The sequence below is a fragment of the Myotis nattereri genome, assembly GCF_964212035.1.
Source record: "Myotis nattereri genome assembly, chromosome: 3".
NCBI lineage: Eukaryota > Metazoa > Chordata > Mammalia > Chiroptera > Vespertilionidae > Myotis > Myotis nattereri.
This window is the reverse complement of record NC_138077.1, coordinates 205,786,746-205,801,598: the sequence shown is the minus strand read 5'-3', so window position 1 is coordinate 205,801,598 and position 14,853 is coordinate 205,786,746. Positions and strand designations below refer to the sequence as shown.

General features: G+C 53.3%; 1 protein-coding gene across 1 annotated transcript in view; it reads right to left on the bottom strand.

Annotated features, from left to right (window-relative positions):
- Positions 1-10,199, bottom strand: part of TAS1R2 (taste 1 receptor member 2) — a gene marked incomplete at both ends in the record, with an annotated part of 14,597 nt that extends 4,398 nt beyond the window's left edge. The window contains 4 exons of the mRNA XM_081086115.1: positions 3,284-3,493; positions 5,707-6,480; positions 7,925-8,225; positions 10,018-10,199. Coding sequence (XP_080942241.1) covers positions 3,284-3,493; positions 5,707-6,480; positions 7,925-8,225; positions 10,018-10,199 — 1,467 coding nt within the window. The remainder of the gene's footprint in view (positions 1-3,283; positions 3,494-5,706; positions 6,481-7,924; positions 8,226-10,017) is intronic.
- Between the last annotated feature and the right edge of the window lie 4,654 nt (positions 10,200-14,853).

Here is a 14,853-nt window from a genome sequence, read left to right as displayed (position 1 = left end):
GAGAAGTGAAAACTTAAGAAAGAACCAAAAGGAGATGCTAGGATTTTAAAACCAACAGCGTGGTAACAGAAGTGAAGAATGCCTCTGATGAGCTCACCAGTAGGCTTATAGCCAAGGAAAGAACCAGTGAGCTTGAAGATATTTCAGTAAAAACCTCTTCAACTGAAAAGTAAAAGAGAAAAAAAGTGTGTGTGTTGGGGGGGTGGGGGGGAACAGAATATCCAAGAACTATGAACTATGACAAAAGGTACAACATACACATCACGGGAATACCCAAAAGAGAAGAAAGACAGCAAGGAACAGAGGAAATATTTGAAGGAATATTGGCTGAGAATTCTCTAAAATTAATGACAGGTCCAGGAAGCTGAGAACACAGGATGAGTACCCAGAAAATCTGCACCTAGGTATACTGTACTCAAAGCACAAAAAAACAGACAATGATAAAAATCTCAGAACAAAAAAAGTCAGAGGGTGAGAAAATACCAACAAAATGGTTACTAGAGAAAAAGAAGGACATTTTATAATGATAATAGGGTCAATCTATTAAGATATAATAGCCCTGGCCAGTTTTCTCAGTGGTTAGAGCATCGGCCTGCAGACTGAAGGGTCCCAGGTTCCATTCTTGTCAAGGGCACATGCCCGGGTTGCAGCCTCAATCCCCAGTAGGGGGTGTGCAGGAGGCAGCCAATCAATGATTCTCTCTCATCAGTGATGCTTCTATCCCTCTCTCCCTCTCCCTTCCTCTCTGAAATCAATATATACATATATATATATATATATATATATATATATATATATATATATATATATAAAAGAAGATATAATAATTATAAACATATATACATCTAACAAGAGAGCCCCAAAATACATGATGCAAAAACCATCAAAATCAAAGGAGGAAATAGATGATTTAAATATCATAATCCACAATAGTACTTACCCCCTCTTGATGGCAGGTAGAACAATCAAACAGAAAATAAGTAAGGAAATAGAGGACTTGAAGGACACAATGACCTAAGTAGATCTAACAGACATATACAGGACACTCTGCTCAACAACAGAATACACATCCTTCTCAAGTTCACAAAGGTCATTTTCCAGAACAGACCATGCGTTTGACCACAAATTAAGTCTTGACAGACTTTTAAAGATAGCACACAAGGTATAAATGAAGTTAGAAATGCAACACAGAAGAAAGACAGGAAAATTCACACATTTTTAGACGTTAAACAATGCTCTTAAACAACCTATGGATCAAATGAGAAATCATAGGGGAAATTAGAAAATACTTAGAGATAAATGAAACTGCAAACACAGCAAAGCAAGGCTAAGGGGAAATTCATAGCTACAGATGCTTATGTTCACCAACCAGAACATGACCGAGATACACCACATCTCTATCCAGCCATCTATTGATGCACAGTTAGGTTGCTCCCATAGCTCAGCTATCCTATATAATAAAAGCCTAATATGCAAATTGACCGAACATGGAACAACTGGTGGAATGACTGGTTGCTATGATGTGCACTGACCACCAGGGGGGAGACGCTCAATGCAAGAGCTGCCCCCAGCCCACAGGCCCCAGGCCAGCCAAGGTGAGTGCCAGCAGGGGGGCCCCACCAATTACCCTGCCAGTCACCCCGCAGAGGGAGGCAACTGGCGGTGGCAGCAGGGGGCGGGGCCTGTGTGTGGGTGGCACCAGGCCAGCCAAGGCAGATACCAATGGGGGCCCCCCAATTGCCCTGCCAGTCGCCCCACAGATTGGCCCTGATCGCCAGCCAGGCCTTGACCATGCACCAGGCCTCTAGTTGTAAATCATGCTGCAAGGAGCATAGAGATGAATGTATCTTTCTGAATGAGTGTTTAGGATTTCTTCGGATAAATACCCATAAGTGGAATTGCTAGGTCGTAAGGTAGTTCTGTCTTTAACTTTTTGAGGACCCTCATGCTGCTTTCCATAATGGCTGCACCAATTTGCAATCCTACCAGGAGGGCACCAGGGTTCCCTTTCCTCCACATCCTCACCAACACTTGATGTTTGTTGATTTATTGGTGTGACTAGCTTAGAAGAAGTCATACTGGAGAGGGTGGGCCCTGCTCTAAGCTGATGATTGTCCTTACAAAAGGGAGAGGCATGGAGACAGATATACCCACAGGGAGAGCACAGGCGAAGAAGGCAGACGTCAGGGTGATGCTGCAGAAGCCACGGAAAGCCGCCAGGAGCCAGGAGAGAGGCGGAAAATGGATGCTCCCTCCCAGCCCTCAGAAGGAACTAACCCTACCAACACCTTGATCTTGGACCTCCAGCCTCCAGGACTGTGAGACAATACATTTCTGTTCTCTTCATTATTTTTTAATCCTCACCCAAAAATATGTTTTAATTGATTTGAGAGACAGAGTGAGAGAGAAACATCCATCAGTTGACCCCTGTACACGCCTCCACCGGGGATGGAACCCACAACCTGAGTATGTGCCGTGATCAGGAATCAAACAGCCAACCTTTTGGTGAATGGGATGATGCTCCAACCAACTGAGCCACCTGGCCCGGGCTACATTTCTGTCCTCTAAGCCGGGGTGTGTTACGCCAGCCTTCGCAAGCAAAGACACCAAACCAATTTACTCCATAAAAATCCCCAAGGAGCCTGGACCAGCAGCCCTGGAACTGGGGCTAGAGTGTGAGGCAGGAGGAGCGTAATGGGGTTTTCCAGTAGCTTTGAGGTCCCTCGATCCCCTCCGCCACAAGGCTCGGTTTCTACCCCTCCCCACAGCAGCAGAATTCTGACAGCATATTATCTGAGGAGGATTAAAAATGAAGCTTTAGGTTGACAGCTGTCGGACACATTTAAAGGCATAGCTACTGTACCAAAACCCGAGTACTAATTGACAGGATGTAGCCTGAATGCTGTACTGAGGGAACCTTCACCACAGACATGCAGTGTGGCCTTAGGCAGGTCATGCAACCTCTCGGTGCCTTCGGGTTCCTAATAAGATAGAAGAACGGTTGCATCTATTTCCTAGGTTTGACGTGAGAATTGAAGTCCTTACCACACACGTGCCCAGTGAATATTTACTTTGCAGAGGTCCTGATCCCCAGGGTCCCAAGGAGCCAGGAAGCCCTGAGCTTCCAGTTTTCAATCATTGGTGTAAGGACAGGACCCCAGGCAGGACACCCACAAATAAAGACCCCCCACGAGCTACGGGACATGAATCTCGGGTGTCCTCCTTGATAAAAAGGGCCCTGGCCATTCCGGCACAGGCCCTGCCCAGGCCCCTGCGAGCTGACCGTGCCGTCGGGGGTGTGCCAGGAGACTCCGCGGACGTCCTTCAGCTGCCGCTGCGTGGGGTGGTAGGAGGCGATGGTCTGGAATGGGTTCTGGCTCCGGTTCCAGTGCCACTGAATGACCTCCAGGGGCATGGGCAGGTCCCCCTGGTCGTTGAAGAAGATATGGTGGCCCAGGAGGGTGAAGTTGACCTTCCTGATCTCCTGGAGCAGCTAGAGGGGCCAGGAAACAGGGACATGGAGCTGGCATCAGAGGTTAGGCCAGACCTGGGAGCAGTCCCATCCCACTGGCCTTGATCTTCACACCTGTGAAATGGGGCCCCAGGACTTGGTCGATGTGGCGTTTGGGAGGCAGTGGCTGAGGGCTCTGGCTCTGGACTTGGATACCTCTGGGTTTAGGCCACTTGCTATGAGGCCTTGGACCTGTCACTTAACCTCTCTGAACCCCAGTTTTTTTCTACAAAATGAGAGCAACAGAAACCCTATCTTCTGGGCTGTGAGGCAATAAATAAGTTAATCTATGTGGGGGGCTTAGAGCAGTGCCTGAAAAATAGTAAATTGTCACCTCCTATTGAGGATTTGCTAATATTCCTTTTCTCTGGAAGTCCCCTTGGCCATCCCTCTGGAACCTAATGCCTGGGGACCACAGTCCATGCCCTCTCTCCTCTGAAGAGCTGCTGGAATCTCCCCTGCCCTCCAGTCTCCCCCACTCCATCCCTCCTCTCAGGATGCAGACAAGGAGAAAAACTAGAACACGCTTGGGACTGGAAATCCGGGGCCTGAATCCCATCCTGGCTCTGTCCTCAATTTGCTGTGTGACTTTGAACAAGTCGTTGAACCTCTCTGGTCTGATGCTGAACGGGCCTCCAACTTAATCTGGCTCCTAGATTTTTTTCCTCCATAAATAGGAGTCTATTGGGGCCCAGAGCTCACCTCACCTTGGGGACTGACAGGCAGACAGACAGATAGACAAGGGAGCTAGTCCCTGGCCTTCTCCCCAAAGAGGCTTTCAGACTCAGGACTTTTCTCCTGGAATGTCCAGCTGCTGCCCTTCCCCTGCTTAAATCCTGCCACCCCCCCCCCCCCACCCGCACCCCGCACAGCTGCAATCCTGACTTCCTGCTGCACTCAGCAGGGACAGATCTTATTAGGTCCCCTCCCAGGATGAAGGTCTGATTCTCTCGCAGTGCCCAGCCAGGGCCTGGCGCGTAGTGGGTGCTCAGCAAATGGGACTGGATAGCCTGGTTGTTATGATCGATGCTCTCTGGTCTCCACTATTAGGGGAGGAAAGAAGTCGATCGGTCCTTCATCACAGCTACTGCCAACTGTGACTGGGAGAATGCCTGGAAGGAGAAGTGGGAAAACCACAGTGGGATGGGCCAGACCTGGGTTCAAAGCCACGGTTGCCGTTTACCACTAAGCGTTTATGGGCAAATCACTTAACTCCCCCTCCCTCTGCTTCCCTACTTGTAGGTATCAACCTCATTGGATGGCCGCGAGGTGAGCTGGATGTGTCCTGGGCACTCAAAACACAGGAAAGCGCCCATGATCATTTGTATGTTATTAATGCAGCAGGCACATAGTAAAATAGTGTTTTGCCAGCTGGCACCAGAATTCCTTTTAAAGAAAAACTGCATTAAACACACACACACACACACACACACACACACACTAGGGCTGCAAGGTTAGACTGTGAGGTTATGGGGTAGAGAGGCACAAATAAATAGAATAAAGGGGGGATTTTAAAGAACTAACTAAATTGCTCAGTTAGTGAAGTGGCCGGGTATTCGGTGAGGGCTGGGTATCTAGAAAAGTGAGGAAGGGAAAAATAAAGAGCGGCCAGAGACACGGGTTGGGGGATTGGCTGAGCCCCAAACTGGGAAAACCCCAGGGAATGGGCTCAGCACAGCGATGTCTGGTAGCGAAGGAGAAAGTGCACATCTCCGCTGTGAAACCCTCTGCTCCCCCTGATCCTCAGTAAAGCCTCCTCCCCGGAGGGCTGGGTGGTGGAGGTGTGTGAGAGTCAGAAAACACAGACTTAAACTCTGAATCAAGGTGCACCCTAAACCTGAAGCCACGCCCAGAGAGCTGATGGGAGCCCACTAGCCCATTCCCCAGGCCACCCCTCACCCCCTCACCCCCACCCCCGACCCTGGAGCAACCACAGGGGGCCCTGAGGCCTCCACTCCTTGCAGGTTTGCTTCTACAGAATTTGACCTGAACCTCCAGACAGACTGTCTTGGATGGTGAGGATTAAATTAAGGAAGAGGGACTTTTGTTTTGGCACCATGTCCCATGGCCTCTCCACCCATTGGCCCAGAACCCACTGGGGATGGAGAGGCTAGTGCTGAGGGGGGTGGGGCTGCCTGCGCTCTTCATGGCAACCAAAGACTCCGCGCCTGCTCCGTGGCCCTGGCTTGCCTCACCCGCCAGGGATAGACCACCTCCTTGGGGCAGTGGGTCTGGCTGCAGCCGAGGAGGCTGTGCAGCGCGTGGGCCACGGCATAGACGGCAGAATACACGCTGTAGGCCACGCGCTCGCCGGAAAGCGTGAGGACGGTGTTGAAGGACTCGAGGGCGTCCAGGCAGGCGTCGCACTCCTGGTTGCAGGTGGCCCCCCAACTGGGCCTGTTGGACGCCAGCCTCCTGGCCTGAGCCCGGCGCACACGAAACTCGCTGAAGCCCGGGATGGACACGCTCTCGGTGGTGATGCCCAGGAAGGTGCCCGTGTGGCTCAGCTCGGTGAGGTTGTGCAGGGCCAGGTCGATGGCCCAGGACTCCGAGGCGATCCACACGATGCCGGTGAGGTTCTGGCGCAGCACCTGGTGGAAGAAGTGGTGCAGCACCAGGTCCGGCGAGAACACGAGCACCACGCGCGCCGAGCTGTGCCGCAGCCTGTCCACGATGGCCTCCAGGCGCCTGCGCTCCTGCCGCGTCACCACCTGGCTGGGCTGCGGTGTGGGCAGCACCTCGTGCAGGGCCACGCAGATGTCGTGGCGGGCCAGGTGCTCGCTGAGCAGCTGGCTGTTCCGGCGGCCGTAGTCGTCATCGCTCACGAGCACAACGATCCAGTTCCAGCGGAAGCGCAGCATCAGTTGCACCATGGCCTCGAGGTGGTGGTCGGCGCCTGGCACCGTGCGCAGCACCGCCGGGAAGCGCTGCTTGTTGCGCAGGTCGTCGCTGATGGCGCTGAAGGTGATCTGCCCGAGGGGAGGGGGCGGTTTAAATCTGCAGTCCACCTCTACCCACTTCCGCCAGTCCATGACATGTCCCACCTCCCATACCTTGGGGGTCTTTTCCTTTTGTCCATTGCACTTCTCAACCTCTAACATCCTAAACCACTGAGTTATTTCCGTTTACTGTCCGTCTCTCCCCCTAGAAGATAAGCTCTAGGTTCCCATCTGTATCCTCAGAGCCTACAGCAGTACCTGGCATAGTGGGTGCTCAGCAAATGTTTGTTAAATGGATGAAAGAATGAGTTCAGTCCTGGAGTAGATGTTTCACATAAGAATACGAACACTTACTGAGCACCTACTATGTGTCAGAACCTGTGCTAAATGCTTTACAGAATAAAAGCAACAGCAAAGGCCCTAGCAGGCTGGCTTGGTTAGAGTGTCGATCTGATACACCAAGGTTGCAGGTTTGACCTAGGATCAGGGCACATACAAGAAACAACCAACGAATGTATCAATAAGTGGAACAAATCGATGTTTCTCTCTCTCCCTTCCTCTCTCTAAAACAGCAAAAATTATAGAATTTGTAACTACCTACTGTGTGCCAAGTCCAGCGCTAGCTCCTTTTTAATGAATAGATATTTTATGCTAGTTCTGGACTAGGCACTTTCAATCATGGTGATGATAACAGTGATAATAGTAGTCATCCCAATAGCACTTTCTTGAGGACCTACTATGTGGCAGACTCTGTGCTAGGCAACTACACTGGATAACATTGAGCATTTTCTGAGTTTCCATTCTTGTGCAAGATGCTCTACATCCGCGGTCGCCAACTTTCAGACAGCACGTACCACACCGTTGGCAACCGCTGCTCTAGATAACAACAGGAACGTTATTGACCACCTACTGTGTGCTAAAAACTCTTGCATAGGTTAAATGCTTTAATCGTCAGACAGTCCTGAGATAGAACTCTTATCATCTCACTTTGCAGCTGGGGAAACTGAGGCTCAGAAGACATAAGACATTGGTTCTCAACCTTCTGGCCCTTTAAATACAGTTCCTCATGTTGTGACCCAACCATAAAATTATTTTTGTTGCTACTTCATAACTGTCATGTTGCTACTGTTATGAATCATAATGTAAATATCTGATATGCAGGATGGTTTTAGGCGACCCCTGTGAAAGAGTCGTTCAACCGCCAAAGGGGTTGCGACCCACAGGTTGAGAACCACTGACTTAAGAGATTAGCTTAATGGGCACGACTCAGAGCCAAGACACACACCCAGGTGTCTGCCTCCAAAGCCTGAGCTCTCAACCAATAGGCCAGGCTGCTTGCCCAGGATTGGGGTTGATGTCCTGCTTCTGCTCTGCCCACCCACTTCCACCCGATGACTGGGGGGGAAGGGAGCCCTCTGGACAACCACACCTCTGTTCCCTCCCAGCCCCTGCTCCCAGGGCCCAGGAATCTCACCTGTGGAAGGAGAAAGAGGGAGAGGAAGTGGGCCACAGTCATGGTAGCCTCAGAGTTTTCAGGGCCAATGACGGCCACGACGCGGGGCACGTAGTGGCTGTAGTCCTCCTGGATGGGCAGGAAATAGTCCTCCTGCGCCAGGAAGTAGAGCACGGGCTGGATGTTGTTGGAGACGTAGCAGACGTCCACCATCTCGTAGCCCAGCCGCACGCCAGGCAGCAGGCTGCTGTGGTTGTTGATCTCCTCCACCGCAAAGTGCATGGCCTGCATGAGCTTGTAGCCCAGCGCCTTCACCTCGTACCTGGAGGGCCGCAGTGGGGTGGGAGGCAGGTCCGGAATGAGCGGGGTGGGCAGGGGAGCCAGCCTGCTTGCTGGTCCTACACGCTAAAGGAAAGCCAAGCAGGCCTTGCCCAAGAAAGAGAGACTCCAGAAGGTTCCGGCATTTTTACCACCTCAATGACTCTGTACCGCATCTCTAGGATCATCATCATCCCTATGACCACCTCTGACATTCTATCTCTGTAGCCACCGTCAATCACTGCCATTGCCACCCTTACCACCATCGCTCTGGACTCTGTCACCATTCTACCAGTGTCCACCAGTGTTGCCACCATTACCCACTATAATCTCCATCATCACTATCACCACTGCTACCATTATCACCTACTATCCCTGTTACCAATATCATTGCCACTGCCACCACATGTCTGTGATCACCATTACTAATACTATCATCACCACCACCATCAGCAGCATCACCACCACCACCATCAGCAGCATCACTACCACCATCACCACTATCATCTCTACCACCATCCTCACCACCACCATTATCACCATCATCCTCACCATCACCATCAACACACCACCATCACCACCACCAACACCATCAGCAGCATTACTATCACCATCACCACTATCATCTCGACCACCATCCTCACCACCACCATTATCACCATCCTTACCATCACCACCACCATCATCACCATCATCCTCACCATCACCATCAACACACCATCACCACCACCAGCACCATCAGCAGCATTACTATCACCATCACCACTATCATCTCTACCACCATCCTCACCACCACCATTATCACCATCCTTACCATCACCACCACCATCACCATCATCCTCACCATCACCACCAACACCATCAGCATCATCACTATCACCACTATTGTCCCTACCACCGATCACCATCACCACCGCCATCATCACCATACTCGTCACCTTTTTTATTATCAGAGCATTACTGCCATCACCATTATAAAATCATCATCATCACTTCCATGACTGCCATCACTTCACTGGACTCCCTACCATTATCACAGGTGTCAGAACATCTAACGTCATGTTTCATACCATCCCTGTGCCATCACCCTCACCATTCTCAAGCCAGCATCTAACCTTCCCCAACATCATGAGTCAGTGCTCAGTCATCTTTTGCACTCTCCTTCCTCTCTCCCTCTCTCCCAGAATGCCTTCACCCTCTCTGCACAAGGTCACTATTGTATAATCCCAGGCTGGCTCCAGGGGATGGCCCACCCAATCTCTGAGCAATGCTACCACCCCCAGGGGCTCACAGGGAGGGCACCAAAGTCCTCTCCAGTTCTGGCAGCGCCCCTGCCCACCTCACCACAGCCCTGGGAACAGGCAAACTGTCCCCTCCAGCTGAGAAGCTGCTGTACAAGAGCCACATTCTGCCTCCAAAGTTAGGACACCTGGTGTCTCGATGGGGCCTCGGAGTGGACTCCCTGGGAGTCCCCTAATTGCCTGAGGGGATGGGGGTGGTTTCGGTGGTCTCTGAGACATGGCCTTATGATCTGAAACATCCTATAACTATAGTAAGAGACATGGCATTGGGACAACCCAGATCTCAGTGTTTCAGAAAACAATGGCCAAAATTTCAGAACCATGGACTGTGTGGGGCCTCCCTGGGGGCCAGCGAGGTGGATCCAGGATGGGGATTTGGCAATGAATGAGGAGCTTTCTGAGCCCCCAATCTCAGCCTGGCCTCCCGAGGACCAGGACCAGCCCCAGCTCCCACCCACCCTCACCGCCACGTCCAGCCTCCCACCGGAGACTCACTCCTTGCACTTGGGCACCTGTAGGAAGTTCAGGTGGACGGTGCCCTTCACGTTGGCGTGGAGGGTGAAGAGGCCGCCCAAGAGGTAATCCCCCGCCAGGCTGAAGTCCGGGTTCTCAGCCGGCACAGCCAGGACCTGGAGCAGGAAGAACAGGGAGCAGACCACCCCGGCCTGAGGTCCCATGGCTGGGAAGTGGGGTCCCCAGAGGTCGCTCTGCCTCACCAGAGAGCTGGCAGCTTAACTCCAAGGGATTTGCACAGACATTTACATAGTGACGGTCCTGCCACTGTCCGGGGTGGGGAACGCACAGGGGACAAGTGGAGAGGTCAGAGGGCCCCGGGGGAGGGGAGGAGGCTGGAATGCGGAGGATCCCCTCTTAGGGACCACGGGGCCTGGGTGGTTGGGAAGAACCACCTTTGAAGGTAGAGGGAGCATGTCCTGCCAATGGGGCCCTGGCCCTCTGCCTCATGGTGGAGGATAGGTCGCATCCCCTGATGTTCAAACACCTGGCAGTAAAGGACACAGGAGATCAACCAGGAGACAGAGCAGGTTGGCAGATGGGGCCCGACCTCAGAGCCTGACCAAGGTGGCCTGGCCTGTGGTAATTAAATGGCATCTGGCCTATAGCAGGTGTCCCCAAAGCCGTAGCCATTGTCAACAAGAACCAGGCGCTGTGCTGAGTGCTTGTCATTCTCTCTCTCTCTCTCCCTCTCTCTCTCTTTAAATTGATGTCAGAGAGGAAGGGAGAGGGAGAGAGAGATAAAATCATAAACGATGAGAATCACTGACCAGCTGCCTCCTGCACGCCCCACACTGGGGCTTGAGCCTGTAACCAGGGCATGTACCCTGACAGGGAATCAATCGAACCGTGACCTTCTGGTTCACAGGTCGATGCTAAACCATTGAGCCACACCGGCCCGGGCAGTCTCCATCTCTCTTAATGCTCACGAAAACTGGAAGTGTTTCTAACCCCGGTTCACAGATGAGGAAACTGAAGCCAGGGAGGTTAAGAAACTCCCCCTGGGTTGTACAAACCACAGAGCTGAGATTCAAATCACACAGCCAGACTCTAAGGTGGTTTCCCCTCAACCCCATTCAAGTGTAAAGCCAGTCAGGACAGCTCCGTGATGCCCCAGGCTGTGCGGCCAGCAGAGAGGAGATAAGGAGTTGTGTGTGTGTGTTGGGGTGGGAGGGGGGCCCAGCAGAGAGGAGATAAGGAGTTCTGTGTGTGTGTTGGGGTGGGAGGGGGGCAGGGCCTGTGCCACAGCCTGGGGGGAGTGACGGTGACCAGGAGCACAGGTCATTTCTATTGAAACTGTGTTCCGAGGGCTCACTGCTGAGCACTCACCACGCTCCGTCATCCCATTTGATTCTCACTACCTCTTCTGTTTCCCCATTTAGCAGATGAGGAGACTGAGATTCAGAGAGGGACAGTAACTTATTCAAAGCCACAGAGCAGGTTAGTGGATTGAAGGAATCCAAGGCTCAAAGCGGGGCTGATGGGAGTGGTGGCAACCAAGCAGATCCAACGTGGAAGGAACACGGGGCCCCCTGGACAGGGAAAGCTTCTTAGTGTGGCTGTCAGCGTGGACGGAGGAGCCCCCTGAGGACCCAAATCTGAAGGAGCAATGGTCAGAGGTCAGACGTCTCGGCTTCCGGTCCAGCTCTGTGGCAATCTGTGCGCAGGCTGCCCTTGGGCAGGCCCCTTCCATTCTCTTGCCTCCGTTCCCCTTCTGTAAACTGGACTCACATGCAGGGGCAGAGATCCTTGGGAGATGCTGATGAAAGTCCTGGACGCGAATGTAACACTTGGCAAATGCAGCTGAGAATCCAGGGCGCCGCCAGGCTTGGGCTTGTCCGCAGACCCCGCGCTGAGACGCCCTGGGCCGGGCGATAGAGTCTCTACGGTCCTCTGGCCTTGACATCATCTGAGAGGCAACTGGATGTGGCTGAGTCACTGACCGCCCTGAGGGCAGGTGCCTGGGACACTGCGTCACCATGACTCTCCTTCAGGGCTGCACACACAGCACATGCCCTGGTGGCCGAGGCCCAACACAACTGTCACCCTCATGGCCTAGTTCAGGGCCTGAGGTCCCTATGCACACACCTGTGTGGCCACTGGCTGCCAAGGTGAGGGAAGCCAGGACAAGCTCATGCAAAGTACATGGGGTGGGGGCAGCTGTGGAAATGGGGGGCCCTGGAGAAGCTGCCCATTGCCTTGTGTCTGCTCCCCCGAGGTGCTCACGGAAAAGTGGGGCTGGAGGAGGCTGCCCTCAATTTCCTTCCTTCCCTCCCATGGAGCACAGGGGGAGTCCACAGAGGGGCCCAACCCCAGGGGCTGGGGGCTGCATCAGCCCTTCCCCACCCTACTCACCTGTTTCTTTCCTACCAGTGCTCCCCCATCCAGGAAAAGCCGGGCAGCTGGGAACCCAGCTCCAATCTGGCTTAGGGTGTGGCAGGGAGGGTCTCCCCAAAGGTCTGGGAGATGCCCCCCCCCCGCCCCCCCAGCCAGCTGACTTGGTTCAGACACTTCGGAGGAGGGTCACCAGGGAGGCCTCAGAGCCACTTCTCAGGGGGCCCAGCCTATGAGAGGTTAGAAGTTAACAGTGGAGTGGGCCCTGGAGCTCGGGGATATAAGGGTCAGTTGAGGCCAGAGACCCACTTATGCCTCCTCACCACTCTTGGCTGGGTGACTTCCAGCAGGCTATGTCTCAACCAGAAAAGGATCTGGAGGTTCCAAATGACCACAAGCCCAATAAGAGCCAAAGGGAAGGAAAGCCACCTTTATGGAGCCTCTGCGATGCTTTCAAACAGCATTACGTCTGCTCAGCACAGTGTGGGAAGGATTTTGCCCCCATTGTACAGATGAGGAAACCAAGGCTCAGGAGCCTAATGCCTTCTGTGGGAGGCCTAATGGAGGCCAGAGGTCGACCAACTACTCAAGGTCATCCTGCTGGTTAGTAGGAGGGCCGGGGGTGAACCCAGGGCTATGGACCTCACAGCTCATGCTCCTTACCACCTGCTCCACCAGGTCCCTGACTTCCAGCTGCTCCTCTACCACTGTCATTCCCTGCCCTCCCCACCGGCACCTCCGCCTCCATTTAACTAAGGCAGGCGGTAGCTCCAAGCCACTGCTCGCTCCGTTTCCTCTGCCTTCCCTCGCCTCCCAAACCAGGGGGCTGGTGGCTCCTGAGAGCCCAGTACCCGAGCAGGTGCCCAAGGCCTCTTTGCATGGTCACCACAGTAAGTCCCCGTGTCTGTGCCGGCCCATGGAGTCTCTTCATTTCCCTGTGTGACTGGGGCCCAGCGCAGGTCTGGGCTTGGAGCGTGAATCATTTGACTGAGGCCGGACGTCCGTGCCACCGTGGTCCCAGGGGCGGCCAGTCAGGCATGAACTCTAAGGAAATGAAGGTCACCTGTGCCAGCTCCTGGCCGACAGGCTGACTCGGAGCTCCTGGGGGTCCAGAGGAAGCATTAGGGTGCAGACCCACCCTCTTCAGAGTCACGCCATTTCCATTCATTCCCCCACCACACGTCCATCCTCGGTTCCTGTGTGGTCCGTCTGGAGGCCAGTGTAGTAAATAGATCCATTGGTGCATGCTCCATCTTTGCCTTAAGCCCTATCCATTGTTTTCCATGCACCTAGATTAGCACACTTTTTTGTTGTTGTTAATCCTTACCCAAGGATATTTTTCCATTGATTTTTTTTTTTTAAAAGAGTGGAAGGGAGAGGGGGAGAGAGAAACATCAATGTGAGAGGAACACATCCATTGGTTACCTCTCACACGTGCCCCAACCAGGGCCAGGGATTGAGCCTGCAACCAAGGTACATGCCCTTGACTGGAATTGAATCTGTGACCCTTCAGTCCATAGGCCAATGCTCTGTCCACTGAGCAAACCAGCGAGGGCACTGTGCTCAAGGCTTTAGACGTCACATCCTCAGATACTCACGGCAGCCCTAAAGGCACATTCTATGGCTCCCATTTTGCAGATGAGGAGACTAAGGCACAGATGATTGAAGTAACTCTCACACCTCGGCGTGCCTTACCTAGCAAGGCCACTGTCAAGGCTTCATGAGATTAGGTAGCTAATGCTCTTAGCCAGTGGTCAGCCAGCTCTGCTTCTGTCTCAGTGTGACCTTGAGCAAGTCACTCCATTCATGCAAAAACATTAGTAAGGACTACAAAATGCAGTTGGCATCCTGAACTTCCATAAACTCCAGCCTGGGCACTGGGTGCTACCCTTTGTCCAGGTCAAGCCCCCTCTTGCATGAATCAGTGGTAGCCCCTGGGTGAGCAGGGTGGGGGCTCTGCCAAGGGTAGTCTCTGAGACCCCCCTCCCAGAGCTCTGAGACCCTCCATGCCAACAGCCCAGATTGCTGGACCCAGGATAGGGGTGTCAGTGTGGTGGGGGAATGAATGGAAATGGCGTGACTCTCTCAAGAGGGTGGGTCTGTACCCAATGCTTCCTCTGGACCCCCAGGAGCTCCGAGTCAGCCTGTCGGCCAGGAGCTGGCATAGGTGACACCCCTATACATTCTCTGTGGGTGGGGACAGGCCAGGACACACGTGACCCCCTCTAAGTCAGCTGGCCCAGGTGGGCTCGGACCCAGAAACTGGGCTCAAGCTAAGTGGCCACAGTTGCTCCCCTGTCATCTGGCAGCTGAGCGGGTCTTTGCAAGGCAGTCAGCGCCGTGTATGAACATGTGTGTGGAGGAAAGAGCGGGTTCCAGAACTGGACAGCCCTGTGCTTCTGTACCAGTGATGCCACGCCCTTGGCAGGGCCCCTTACCTTTCTGCACTGTCCTCACTGCAGAACGGGGGCATGGCAGCACCTG